We start from the raw sequence: 13,709 nt of genomic DNA on the forward strand, positions 1-13,709 counted from the left end.
CATTTCAAGGTCACCACTAGAACACAAAATGGCGGATTTTTGTTTCACCAAAACAGTTTTTGGCATTTTTTATCCTGATGGAATAGTTCTAGAAGTTTCTGATGTTCTAGAAAGTTGTAGAGTTTTGCAAAACCTTTAATTTGATACCAATTTGAGCAAAATCGGACAAGCAGTTCAGGAGATATGGCTCTTAGAACTTTTCAAATTCAAGAATTTTTCAAACTGCGATATCTTCTAAACGGCGACATAGATTTTCTTCATTTTTGAACTGGTGCAAGATTATTAGTTCTGCTACAACATATCAAAATTTAAAAGATTTGCCTAATGGGGATTCGGAGATATTGCCCCTTAAAGTTAGGCAATTTTTGTTTTTGACTTTAGCGCCTCTTGTGGCCATTTTTGGAACTCGGAATGTTCTAGACAGTTGTAGGGCTTCTTGAAACCTTTCATTTGATACCAAGATGATCAAAATCGGTCAAGCCGTTCTCGAGTTATATTGAAAAAACACTTTTTGCTTTAGACCGCCATATTTGCTAAACCGCTTGACCGATTTTCAAGTATGAATTATCGATGAAAACGTCTCACTGAGCTCTACAACCTAGCTATAAGGGAAGTGATTGTTTGTATATCAAAATGGCGGACGGCGGCCATCTTGGATTTTGAAAATGCGAAAAAATGAAATTTTACACCCGTATTTCTATAGAAAACTTCAAACCTGAAGTCTCTATCTGTTACCGTTCTCGAGCTATAAGGCAAAGTTTAGAGTCCCGGACGGCAGGCCGGACGGCAGGCCGGAAGGCAGGCCGGCCGGATCAAAAATTTTCCACCACCATTTTCATAATGTGGGATGTCTAAAACGTGCTCATACCAAGTTTGAGCCCGATCTGAGGTGGTCGGTTTTTCCGACGATTACAATACTTGGTGTTGGCCACGAAGTGGAACACCAACTAATAATTCAATATAGCAATAATGATGAGGTATGAATATATAATGTTAATTAATTTTTCTCAACGTATACTACACTCCGCGAAATTGATTTAGGTTCACCCTGTTTTTCCCATTTCCTGGCTACCCGGTTGGGAAAATTATAACCGAATGTTCCCAAAAAGTGTAGCCTAGATCCTTTTACGATAGTGTATGTTCAAATGGTCCACAGGATTTTGATCCTGTGGCAATAATTAGCAAGGATTTAAAAACCTCCCCAAAAAAGAGCGAAATTGATTTAGGTTCACCCGATTTTTCTAAGCCAATAATGCTTTTGTTCAAAATATATATGCGACGTATGGAACCTTCCTACACATAAGCATATATTGTACAAATATATTTTTTAAATAGTACATAAATACTACATCGACCCTCAAAACAAACATTATTATAATTTTTAAAAGTATAATAAACTTACTTGCACTCATATTCCACACCCTTTATGGAAATGATTGTTGTGGAGTAGAGATCATCAGTACCGAAAACTACTGGTTGCCTTTCGCCTTCTTTACATTGTAATGATCCACACAGAATGTTTTCGGGCTCGCATTTCTTGTATTCTCCATTACTATCAAGTCCACAGTGACCATTCATGGTACCTTTCCTGTTGAATTGTTCGTAGCACTGGCGATCAGCTGCCGTTCCGCCGTACCCCCACATCTTTTCGCATTGAAACGCCGTGGTTGGACACTGTCCATTAAAGCAATATCCTTTATAAAGAAAAGATTATTTAGAATTGTTGTCCAGAAAATGTGAAGCTTAAGTTATTATAAAACTTGGTGAATTTTTATTAGGTTTATACTTTTTTTTAAAATATTATTAATTTAGAAATTAATTTAGAAATGCGGCAAAAAATCAACATTTGGTAAAAAAAATATGTTATACTTGGAATACCAACTTATTAAACACTACATTTTAGGGATCACTTTATCATACCTGGGGGTCCCATCGAGGGATGATGCGAACCACATGGGTTACCGTTTTTTATGAACACATCTTGAGGACATAAACCACTATCGCCTGTGCAGAATTCAGGAAGATCACACTCATTCATGGAGTCTCGACAGATTTGTCCCTGTTTTCTTAGCTACAGTAAACATAGAAATGTTATGTTCTGTTAATAAAAATATTAATGAAATTCAAGATTGCAGGATATACCTGACAATTTTCACAGCACGGTCCGCTTGCGCATTCAGCCTCTTTTTTAAGTTTACATGTAATTGGATCACAGCAAGGGTCTTTCTCTTCACAATCCTCAAATGAACCACAGTCGCACTCTTCTCCCTCTTCGACTATCTTGTTCCCACAGTTACGCCTCACCTCAAGCTGAAAAACACAGTAAGTTGAAAGGAATTAGAGAGAACTATCAAAAAATTTTAAGACGATATATTTGTTAGTTTGGTTAGTTCTACATAAGATAACGTAATGTACATATATATTTTTCCTTTCTATTTCATATTTCCATATATAAGCAGCATAAGCAATATAACATGATTTTATGTAAAAAATTAATAATACACATACACAGCCTTATGATTCTACTGTACCGAATTCAAAAAGTTTTTTTTTGTTTGTTCATATGTCTGTGGCACATGAACTCCTCCGAAACGGCTGGGCCGATCTTGATGAAATTTGATATGGGGGTAGAGGGGGTCAATACGAGTTGCAAGCGCTATATGGGATTCCGCCCCAACCCCCCTTTGTAGCGCCCCTACATAAAAATTGATTTTTACCTATTTTTCTACCAGCTGAAGGGTCAGATAACAGGATTTTTTTATTTAAAAATTTTTTCGGGGTACCGTATTATTCATCCCCCCTATTAATATACGCCCCCATTTTATAGTTTAAAATGGAATTTGCTTACACGTGATTGGGGGCTCGGGTTGACGAGTTAATTTTTAAGTTGTTTTGGGTGAATAAAAATAGTTTGATACTAAATTGTGATCAATCCTTACTTATCATGTCATCATCATCATCATATATATATATATATATATATATATATATATATTTCATTTCAATGTATATCTACAAGGAAAGAGTTTTAGCAACAATAGCCATATGCTGTGCTGTTGCGATTATGGAGTGTATTTGGATGTCACTAATCCACCGATGTCATCAGAATTGGAAAGATACTCCAACAGTGTATATATTATAAGGTTGTTCTAGGTAGAGCGTGTATAAAATTCATAGAATTTAAGTAATATCATAAATACCCACAAGATAACATTCAATTAACTGCATATTGACCTACATAAATTATATAAATATTGTGGCTAGTATAGTATAGTCCCTAGGAACAGGGGCCGGTATTCCGATGTATTGTTGTATTCCTCGCGAAAAAGTAGTAGGCGGCTTGCGAGAAACTACCGTGCGAGGTTTTTTCTTTTATGGATAACTGGTCAATAAGTTCTAATTGCACGTAGGCGGATTGGGCACACGTGCCGCATTTTGTATTTGAACTGCCGACCTTTGAATCTGACCCTACATTAAACCTACACCTACACATACCGTTTTTAACACTATTAATTTTGCGAAAATTTGAAAGAACTTTAACGTAAGTAATATGACCTGTATGGAAAGTAGAAAAAAAACTAAAAGAAAGAAAGAAAGATATGGTGATAAAATGTTTTACCTCATTGGGTTTGTTGAGCAAACAGAGACCATGACCTATCCGCAGAGCATCGATGTAGTCAGAGCGGCTGCATTCACTGAATTTGTACGGTTGGACATTGTCTGAGCCCACAATTGACTGCGCCATTATACATCCATGCCAGTCGCGGCAATAGCACTCTTCGCCTGGAAGACATCCAAAAAACACACATGTCGAGTAAAATAGGAATGAATTGAAAAAGCTCCCTCAAAATAACCACTAAATTTTTTTTATCTCACCCACCCATTTTCACTAAAACTTTAAATAGATATGTATAGTTTTCGGCTGGATAAAAGAGATGGCGGGAAACCGCAGAATTTTCTTTGTGAAAAAAATTAAAGGGAGCGGCATATTTCTTTAAGAGATAATATATACAGTCGTGTCTGCGTAGTAGGACCGTCGTCAAAAAAAGTTCTCCGCGGTAAAACGGCTACAGAATAACGAAATTTGCCTCCAGAGTGGGACAATTAGTATTATTGGAAAGGCAGGATACTAATTGTACCACTCTGGAGGCAAATTTCCTTATTCTGAAGCCGTTTTACCGCGGAAAACTTTTTTTGACGACGGTCCTACTACGCAGACACGACTGTAAGATTGTTTTTTGTTACCTTTTTTAATTCTATGTTAACCATCAGTTATAAGTGTGAAAAATTATGAAATTTTGAAGGTGTGACTTAGCTGTATCCATTTTTACAATGCTCGGTTTTTTGGGGTTTTTGGTATGTCAAGTAACACATTAAAATATCCTAATGAATATAATAGATTTTTTTACCAATGAAATCCAAAGAATCAGAAAGAGATTAATTACATATCACTAATCATAAATTTACAGAGAACAGTAACCTACATACTGATATGTGGTAGATGTACGGTAAGTTTTTTGGTAGAGCTAATTCGCTGAGAGAGCGCTTATCCACCTCCTAAGAGTGTAAATTATTTTAAATTCACCCTGACACTCAGTAAGTGTAAGATTTCATGAGGAATGAGCATTCCTGAAATTTTCTGTGGAACTTAATTATCGGGAATAGTATTTTCAAATGTCTTGGAAGGATAAATCCGAGAGAATACGATGGGAAAACTTATACGCTAAATTAGATTTCTCTGAATCTAGCAGTAATTATAAAAATGTATGGCTGCTGGTTTCGAACGGCAGGATAAAACAAACCACAATTAACATTTTCAAATTAAATTTTAGAATGAGTCGCATTTTGGACATCTGAAGTGTAATAAAAGGGTTGTAGTAGATAGAAGAAAGGATGGAAATCGGTAATTTCGCATAATGAACACTTTGAAATATATAGTTATTGAGCAAAATGATGGGTAGAATGGTGAGGAGAACCCTTTTTGGAAATTATCGTTCCATTCATAGGCGACACTATACACATATATCGATGAAGATGGGTAATAAATAATATTCTCTCCCTTTTGCCCCGGAGAGATGCTTCAAAAAGGAGTGAGTAGGATAGAGTAACGGGGTAACAACCTCTTCCGGCAAATGGTCTAAAGACGAATATTTTATGTGCCATTTACTTATGTAGCGCCACCCTTTTGTAGCATTATAGAGCCCCTTTCCCGTTTCGTATAACTTTCATGCCATTTCTCGTGGATAGAAATAAATCATGGAATGATAACGGCTCAGTGGTGAGATGTGAAGAAGCCGATCTAAGGGACAATGTACTGTACTGTACATATATGGTGACCAAATGGAAAGCCACGGAAATCACATTTTGTCTCTCCGAAAGCTACAGGGAAAATTGGCAACATCCTCAGGGATAGGATTTATTTGAGAAAAATTCACCAATTCGCATCCACTTACGTCCATCATCATGGCCCATGCCGATGTTGTGACCGATCATGTGGGCCATTGTGCCCGCCAGTAGATGAGGCTCGTACACATTGATATCCACACTGATACCGACGGCTTTTGGTGTGCACACTGTCTCCGGCACCGACATGCCTGCTTCCCCACCAGCAAATGTCTCACCACTATAAAAAAAAGATCAGAAATCTTGTCTAAATTTCAACATATTATTTTCTATGAAGAGGAAAAAAAAGAATAAAGGATGAACAGTAATAGTAAACATTTTTTTTACTATTTAGAATGTAATATCTTTCTTTAATATATTTTTTAATGCAAGATAGCAGCTTACGTTAAAAGTTGCGTTGTATCCTTGTCAATTTTAAATAAATTCCTAGACGTGTAATCGTTAAAATTTGAAATAGCCCTACTAATGTCCTTTCCTCCGTCGATTTGTGCCTTATTCGATTGCTGCCATGTTTCTATGTACACGACTGATACCCTGGTGTTGAGTGTGCGAAAATACTGCAATGAAATATAAATCATAATATAATATTACATTTTTTTCTTTTTTAATTGATTTCAAGAATAAGTAGTCTAATTTTGTTCAAGCAGTAAAAACTGAAGTATTAATGTATTGTATGTAATAGGTACACCTAAAACATTCTGATTTGATCTCTTTAAAATCAACATAAAGGTGTTATTTAAGGAATTTCATAATTAGTATTTACCACATAATTTCGTATAATTTTTCACGAAAAGTCTTTATAATTGCTATTTTATATTATGTATAAATTTTGTTAGGTAATTATTTTTTAGATTGGGTCCGAAATAAAAAAAAAACTTATATTTTCAAGTAAAGCTGCAACGCATATGTGTATGTATAACTTAAGAAGTAGAATATTCACCAAATCCGCAATGTTGGCAACTTGAATGGCATCGTGAACCACCTCTGCTCTTGTACTTCCGTTTCTCTTCTCGAACATTGCTTTGTCGATAATAAGTGCCGTCTCAATGTACTTTGTGGCTTCCCGGACGTCTCTGCGGTATCTACCCGCTCCATTTGAATCCTCTGTCTCAACAAGACCCGATCCATGTGATGGTTTCCTGGGACGTGGCATCCGCCATTCTAGATTCCCCGAATTGGCACAGCCTTTGTTTGCCTTGGTGCGAGCCTCGAAAATTATATGCGGGTGCTTCTGCTGAAACAATGTAAAACTGTGCAAGTTATACAAATCCATTGAAAACATCGACATTCCCCATAGGGCCCTGTGCACTAAACAGTTCCACATTTTAGTGATGTACGTATGTATGCTTTTAATCTCCATGAAAGTAACACTATGGGTACATTACACATTTCTCTCATGTCGGAGGAAACTTGAGGGTCAGAGATATCAGAGGAAGGATTGTCTAGCTAGGGCGTAACATGCACTTGGATTGGAGCAATTTCCTAATTTAATTGCACGTGCATTCGTCAGTGGCATTGAGAAAATAGTTTTTGGTCTCAAGTGTTAGACTTGTATGGGATCACTGTAGTAATCACACCAGCATAAGGAAGAGGTAGCAGATTTTCTCTTGCACAAGCAGTCAGATTCATCATTTTGGATTATTTCGAAACTAATTAAAGTTGACGTGTTGGGAATGCGGTGATATGGCTTTTACGCTGCGCAGAAGTTGAATGCATTATTTCTGCATAGTATACATACATATTTAGTATGTATTAGGTTATCCCTGTAAAAAGCATAACGAAAATATGGAGAAGGTGCTTAATACAATAAAATTGGAAAAATAGAAAAAAAATTAACGAGGGTCATGTTTATTTAGTTAATATAATGCACCAAACCCACATAAACCGAGCTACTACCTATACCAAAGGAGTTAATAGTTTGGTAATTGCTAAACGCATTGCGAAATCATATGATTATCCAAAAGAAATTTCTTTTAATTACAGTCGTAAGGAAAGAAATCTATTTAATTTTGGATTTTTTTTTGGTTGTGACGCTTTCGTATCACAAAAAAGAGTTTTCTTTGTGAAAATCAATGTGAAAATCTATCTGACGTGAAATCACATAAATATTATTAGAAACACCCATCTCTATACATACCACTCTTCTGTTAATATAACTTGAATATTTACGATCTTAAATGGATGAAGTCATCCTTTTTCTTGGTTGAAGAATAGTGTGAACGGAAATTGGAATTTCTGACAAAAAGGATGAACTTTCAAAATACCACCAGGATTGGGGAGAAAAAGCTTCAAAAGAAATAATTCTACTGGATGTAGAAATGTGAGTGTAAAATAATTTGGCACTTTATTTTAAAGCCAAAGATATGTAAAAATATTGTTAAATATTTCTGCTATAAATCTGATATTTTAGTAATATCGTTTTAAAGAGACATTTTCGTCAGTGAAAAGGTAAAGATAATTTCACGAAATTCAGTATTGAAAAATTGTAAAAGGACAGTCCTTCCCTGCATAATCATCACTCGGTTAAACTCTTCGCACTCATTAATTTTAATGCGCAAGAAGAGCTTAACCAAGATGTGATTAATGGGGTATGGACTGTAGTAGAGTCCTAAAACTTGATGATAAGAATCGCTGAGTTCAAGCAGTCTGGTATACAGTGGCAATAAGTGATATGAAAATTCATGGTAATAACCCTCTTAATATGTAGTACTATATTGAGCTATGTACGTACATATAGAAAATCTTATTAGAAAAGTAATAATTTCATATTCTTACACATTTTCCATATTGTGTGTAATACTTTTCATGCTCAATAAAAAACAATTAAATTCGCAAGCTTTAAAGTTACACATACAAAAAAAACATTATTGATGTATAGATGAAAGCAAGATTTTGTTTTTCTAACTACTTATGTGTTGTTATTCTCTTAGTTTCGCTGAAATACGTTTTTTTCTATTTTTTTTTCATGCACCGATGCTTTTTGTCATTTAACTAATGTAAAATGAAATTCCTTGTTTAAAATTTTGGATCTCTTTTTTCTTTATGATGTGGAACCTTACAGACAAGAAGAACAGTTATTCTGAAGGGAAAGAATTAACATTTTGCTGCTTGAGAGGAAAAACGGGAAAAAATGTAAAGGAGCAAATTACACGTGGCAATTGGCTGCAATATCCCTGCCCATTTTCGAGCAAATTAACTAAATTGAAGCACAAGGGCTTCTCTATTCAACACACCTCCACATTGCCCCTCACCAAAAAGATATCTACAAATTACCATTAGGTATATAACAATTTCAGGTTAACGTCTTCATCAAGTTTCATTTCCCTATATGAAAGTGCTCTATTTTAAAGATTCATACTTTAAAAAGTTACGCACTGTTTATTTTAATCAAATATGTTTATTACTCAGAAAATAACATCGTCAAATAGAGTTTAAGGGTATACACACCAATACAGGGAGTAAAGACAGCACTATTGTTAAAAAAAAACACCTCACATACCTAAATATAACGCATTACATCAATGCATAGAAGCATTAAAGTAATACTTATTAAACTTTATCCTAAATGAGGATAATATTTTCTATGGAAATGTCATAGTTTTGAATTTATTTAACTAAATTTAGCATCAGGGGAAAGTTTCAGTAGAAGTGCTGAAACACATCTGAGAGTAATTTTAGAAAAGTTATCAGAAGGGCATGGAATAAAGTTTGGCAAAGACAAATATTGTTTTTATTGAGTGCTATATTAATTCATTTCGTAAGCGATGGATGATGGGGGAGTGGGCGTGGTAAGGAAAGTAAGATGCAACTGTAGAAAAAAGGGTTAAATCGATTGACCCTTTTGCAATTCGAATTTATAGTGTGTTATGAAATGTCTTGCAAAATATATTCTCAGTGATATTGCTAGTCTAAAAGTTTTTTGTATTTTTGGTTCAACCATTTAGAGTTTCACAGAGACTTCATTCTTGGTCCTTTTGGTTCTTTGCCAGTGATTTGCGTACTATAAGACAATCTGGTGAGCCAAAATCCAGCATAGAGTTTGAACAAGATCTCTATAGAACATCTCTTAATGGGAAATTGGACTTCATATACATATAAGCCATACCACACAAGGAAAATTTTCACTAGTTATGTGTTAGTTTCTTGCAACGTCAAGTCCCATCATTCATTTTAAGTCTAGCATATAGTAAAGGAACTAAGCCTCTCTCCTTACATAGTACCTACATAAAAGGAGCAACTACCATCCGCCACTCAAGTGAACTCGTAGGAAGTTTGTTTGTTTGCGTAATTGCAATTGCAGAGAGAATTCTGAGATACATACTTCCCTTGTGGTGGGCGATGATGAAAATACTGCTAGAGGTACATACATCCCGGAGAGCGATGATAGTGCTTGTCTGCGCGTAAAAACAACATTTACCCATAATGAGCTCTGAAGCGGAATTAATTTGAGAAGATTGTTCTTGCGTTCGAGTTGAGCTTTCTTGGTATTGAGAATCAATATGTTGCTTTCTATAATCATATACTAACATTATTCTGCATATTTTTTTCACACTGACTGTGAAAGATACACTAGTTCAATTATCTTAATTTTTTATTTTTGTCACAATAAATAAAATTCATTTTCTGGAAGTTTAGGTACCATTTAAGGAGTGATAAAGAATATAATTTTTTTTTCAAGAAAATCGAACTGGAATGAAAAAGTACAATTGTGAGGAATATTTCACTTGTACATATACATATGTATGTAGGTACATTTAAGCATATTATTAGCATTAGTCATATAACAGTGATATGGTGTCGAATGGTGTCAATTAAATACCACGAATCAGTTTAGCAAAGCTTGATAAGAAGAGCTTGATTGCAAGCATAACAATTCAATTTCGTTGCTAATTAACTGCAAATTCTTCAATTTCACCTATGTTTGCTGAAGCTCAAGTTGCGTCTCCGCAAACATGTAACATTTTCTAGTCACTTGCTATTATTTCTGTTGATGGTAATTGCACAAACGTGCCACTTCTCATGGTTGTTTGACTGTGTGTTGAGGGTAAGAAAGTGGTTTTGCTCGAGATGAGCTCCAACAGCACCAAAATGATTCCTTCAGATACTCATATGTTGTATTTAAAGGGTGTATGATATTCTCGAGTAAGAGAGACAGAGAGAAAGTGAAAATGTGCCAAATTTAATATAAAATATGAGAAGCGTAAGACACTAATTGAATCTATGAGTAGAAAATTAACAAATTTCATTATATTCACGACACCATTGACAATATTTATCCATCATCAACGTTATCATTCACCATTCATATCGTTCCTTTCGACAAGTGAAGATAAATTTTACGCAAAACCAACACCTCAAACACCTGACTGACATCTTAGCTTTTATTGGATTTTCATGAGCCTCACTAGTTGCCGCGTTATGTTTTGGGTTTAGTTGACTAAGGGTAATGCTTACGTTAGTAAATGAAGTAACATTGTTTTTATGTCAAATTAAATATTACTTCAGTAGGATGCTGTATATTAGGTACCTAGGTATAAAGTAAATTTCAAAAGAACACTAATTTTCCTTTTAAGATGCGAAAAATTATATACCTACATCTACATACATATATTGCAAAAAATTGAATTAATTGTTTCAAGTTTTAAATGTTCAAGATTTTAATTGAAATTCTCTTATTTTAATTATATCCGCGTTGAATTGTTCGCGTGAATGAGCGTCTGCTGTTATCTTTACCAACAATCTAAACTAATTAAATGTACTGTCTTTGGAAATATAGATTATAAAAATTTACAGTCTTTGTTCCGATTTTTTTTAATGAAGAAAGAGTTAAATGATTATAAAGAAACAAAAAACAGTAGATCTATAAGATTGGAAGAACACTTAAGGTTCTTAAGTAATAAGCAAAAGTTTCCTTTTGAATATTAGATAAAAATGACCATTTTTCAGTGCCCCTTCTTCTTGCTTCAGGTGGATTCATGCAAAGTAAATTGAAAAAAAAAATAAATAAATAAAATAATAAAGAGCGAAATTCTGCCGTTTTTATCTTATATGTGTTCCTGCATATTTTGCTTTTTATTATGAAGGAAAAAAACGAGTGGCGCAGAATAAGGAACTATTTTTATAGAAATATTTCTTCTTGTTTTTCTTTAGTAAAAAAGATATGCGAAAGTTGTCTAGATTGGGAACGGGATTACTTTTGTGCTACATAATATGAGCGAGTTCGTATGTTTCTTGGTTAACATTTGACTTTTTTATGTGCGAAATGTTCATGGAATTTCCAATGAGAAGCACGAAGAGAGATATTTATTTAATACTCATATAATATTGATTGAATCTTCAGATATAAAATTTTATTGTTGATTGTGCGCTACGTTACCGTGCGTATAGGCATAGGTTGTAGGGTTGTAAGCAGTATATAGAGGAAAGTAAATTGAAGAAAATGTGAAAGATCGAAATTTAGGTTCTTTTTCCACATTGCGCGATATAATGATATTTATTGTTGCAGGGAGTTGGTATTCTATAACATGAAAATAATCCATCGATTGTTATTTGAACTGAATTCGTATTAGTAGCAAGTGCACTAAATGAACGAATATAATGGGTGAATGAATGAATATAAAGGTACATGAAAATTAGATACGACGAGATCGCGTTTTTCAGACTTTTTTAGCTGTGATTTTAGCGATTTTAGCTATAAAGGGTTGAATAGATTTTGTACAAAAAATAAAGAGGCAATTCAACTTTGAAAACCTTAATGTGCGTTTAATTTGGTTAGTTTGTATGACGCAACAAATCCCTGCGAAGCGGGGCGAGGTAAATTGGAGCGAAGCGACAATTTATCTCGTCTAATATAAATAGTTAAATCTTTAGTCACAAATTTTAGATTTAAGTGGTTATTCTATCTCTGCGAAATATTATTTAAAATTTTTATTATAAAAATTTAGATTCAGTAATACTTAGCTATGTCTTGTGTCTTTTGCAATATTTGGATGTATATGTTAAGATTTTTTATATCGGATTGATTGCGATAGAAAACGATGATACATACAGTTCAATTGGGTTTTGTCGGAAGAAGAGGAAGAAGAGAAGGATCAATGCAGGTATGTACCTATAATATTGTACACTGAAAATAACTCTCGAAGAATTAGGTATTCAGTTTTACTTTCAAGAAAGACTTCTTGAAATTGTCAAAGTAAGATGAACGAAAGAAAAGGAAGAACTTACCGATAAATCACCGCCGTAGAAAGGATGAATGACAAATGTTTCGTTGCCAACGTGAATTACTCCGGAAACACCGTTACAGGTGTGAAAGGCCGCACTGGCACCTGGATAATCTTTAACAGTCCCATGATAGTAGCAGTGTTCAATTTCCTATCGAATGAATAAAACAGAAAAAAATTAACTTATTAGAGGTGAATAAAAAAATCTCATTTTCACTGCCTGCAGTAGGCAATATAATAATGGTCATGTTTTTTTTAAATTTATTTATGAGAGTACTTATTATAAATTGTGTAGTAAAAATAACTCTAGTCCGTCAATTCTTTTGTTATTAATTTCAATTCAATATGGAATATGTGCCCTTTCATTACACGTATAGTACTAGTCTATCTAAGATACAACAGTCAGAAGTAGATATGAAATGACATATCTATCAATTTTTCCATTGCCTAACGGTGGATAATTCTATGGTTTTTATTAACTATAGAAGCATTATATAATAGAGTGTACCGGAGATCCTTTTTGACATATTCATTACTCAAGCCTATATTGCATCAAACAGGACACCTATGTAAAATTTATAATGCCACTCCACTTCATTCCATTTGATATAATATTCAAATGAGGATTAATATCGTGGTAGTAATGGCACAACAAATGGATTTCTATCAAACTGATTTTCACTGAATGATGTTCATGATTCACTTGACTAAACCACTTTGAATCCTCTCCAGAGCTCTTTTTAATTGTGTTTAATGTATTACAAAATGAGTGAATTTTCTTGTTTATTTACGTTGTGGATTTCTACAATACATCCATGACTTTAACTCATCTTATTCACACTAACAGTGATTTAAATTAATCTAGGTAATATATATTAAAATTATGCTCTTTTGTTGAATCCCTTTATACTTATCATTAATGTACTTTTGGTAGTTAAAAGTGACGAATGGTATGTTACTTTGAAGTTTCGATGCATGTGTATTCAGTTGGATTTGTCTCGACAACTTTTAATTTCCTTTGAGATTTTCGTTTCGATGAGGTAAATAGTCTTGTTGAGAATTAACGAGTTTAGTATAAATTGCATG

The 13,709-nt window shown here is 34.0% G+C and overlaps 1 protein-coding gene across 1 annotated transcript in view; it reads right to left on the reverse strand.

The window, feature by feature from the left end:
• Nucleotides 1-13,709, reverse strand: part of LOC129789294 (disintegrin and metalloproteinase domain-containing protein unc-71) — a 260,875-nt gene that overhangs the window by 28,588 nt on the left and 218,578 nt on the right. The window contains exons 7-14 of the mRNA XM_055826003.1: nt 12,628-12,774; nt 6,344-6,637; nt 5,788-5,960; nt 5,454-5,623; nt 3,620-3,783; nt 2,143-2,310; nt 1,921-2,071; nt 1,403-1,694 (exon numbers count right to left, since the gene is read on the reverse strand). Coding sequence (XP_055681978.1) covers nt 1,403-1,694; nt 1,921-2,071; nt 2,143-2,310; nt 3,620-3,783; nt 5,454-5,623; nt 5,788-5,960; nt 6,344-6,637; nt 12,628-12,774 — 1,559 coding nt within the window. The remainder of the gene's footprint in view (nt 1-1,402; nt 1,695-1,920; nt 2,072-2,142; nt 2,311-3,619; nt 3,784-5,453; nt 5,624-5,787; nt 5,961-6,343; nt 6,638-12,627; nt 12,775-13,709) is intronic.

The sequence above is a fragment of the Lutzomyia longipalpis genome, chromosome 2, assembly GCF_024334085.1.
Source record: "Lutzomyia longipalpis isolate SR_M1_2022 chromosome 2, ASM2433408v1".
Taxonomy (NCBI): Eukaryota; Metazoa; Arthropoda; class Insecta; order Diptera; family Psychodidae; genus Lutzomyia; species Lutzomyia longipalpis.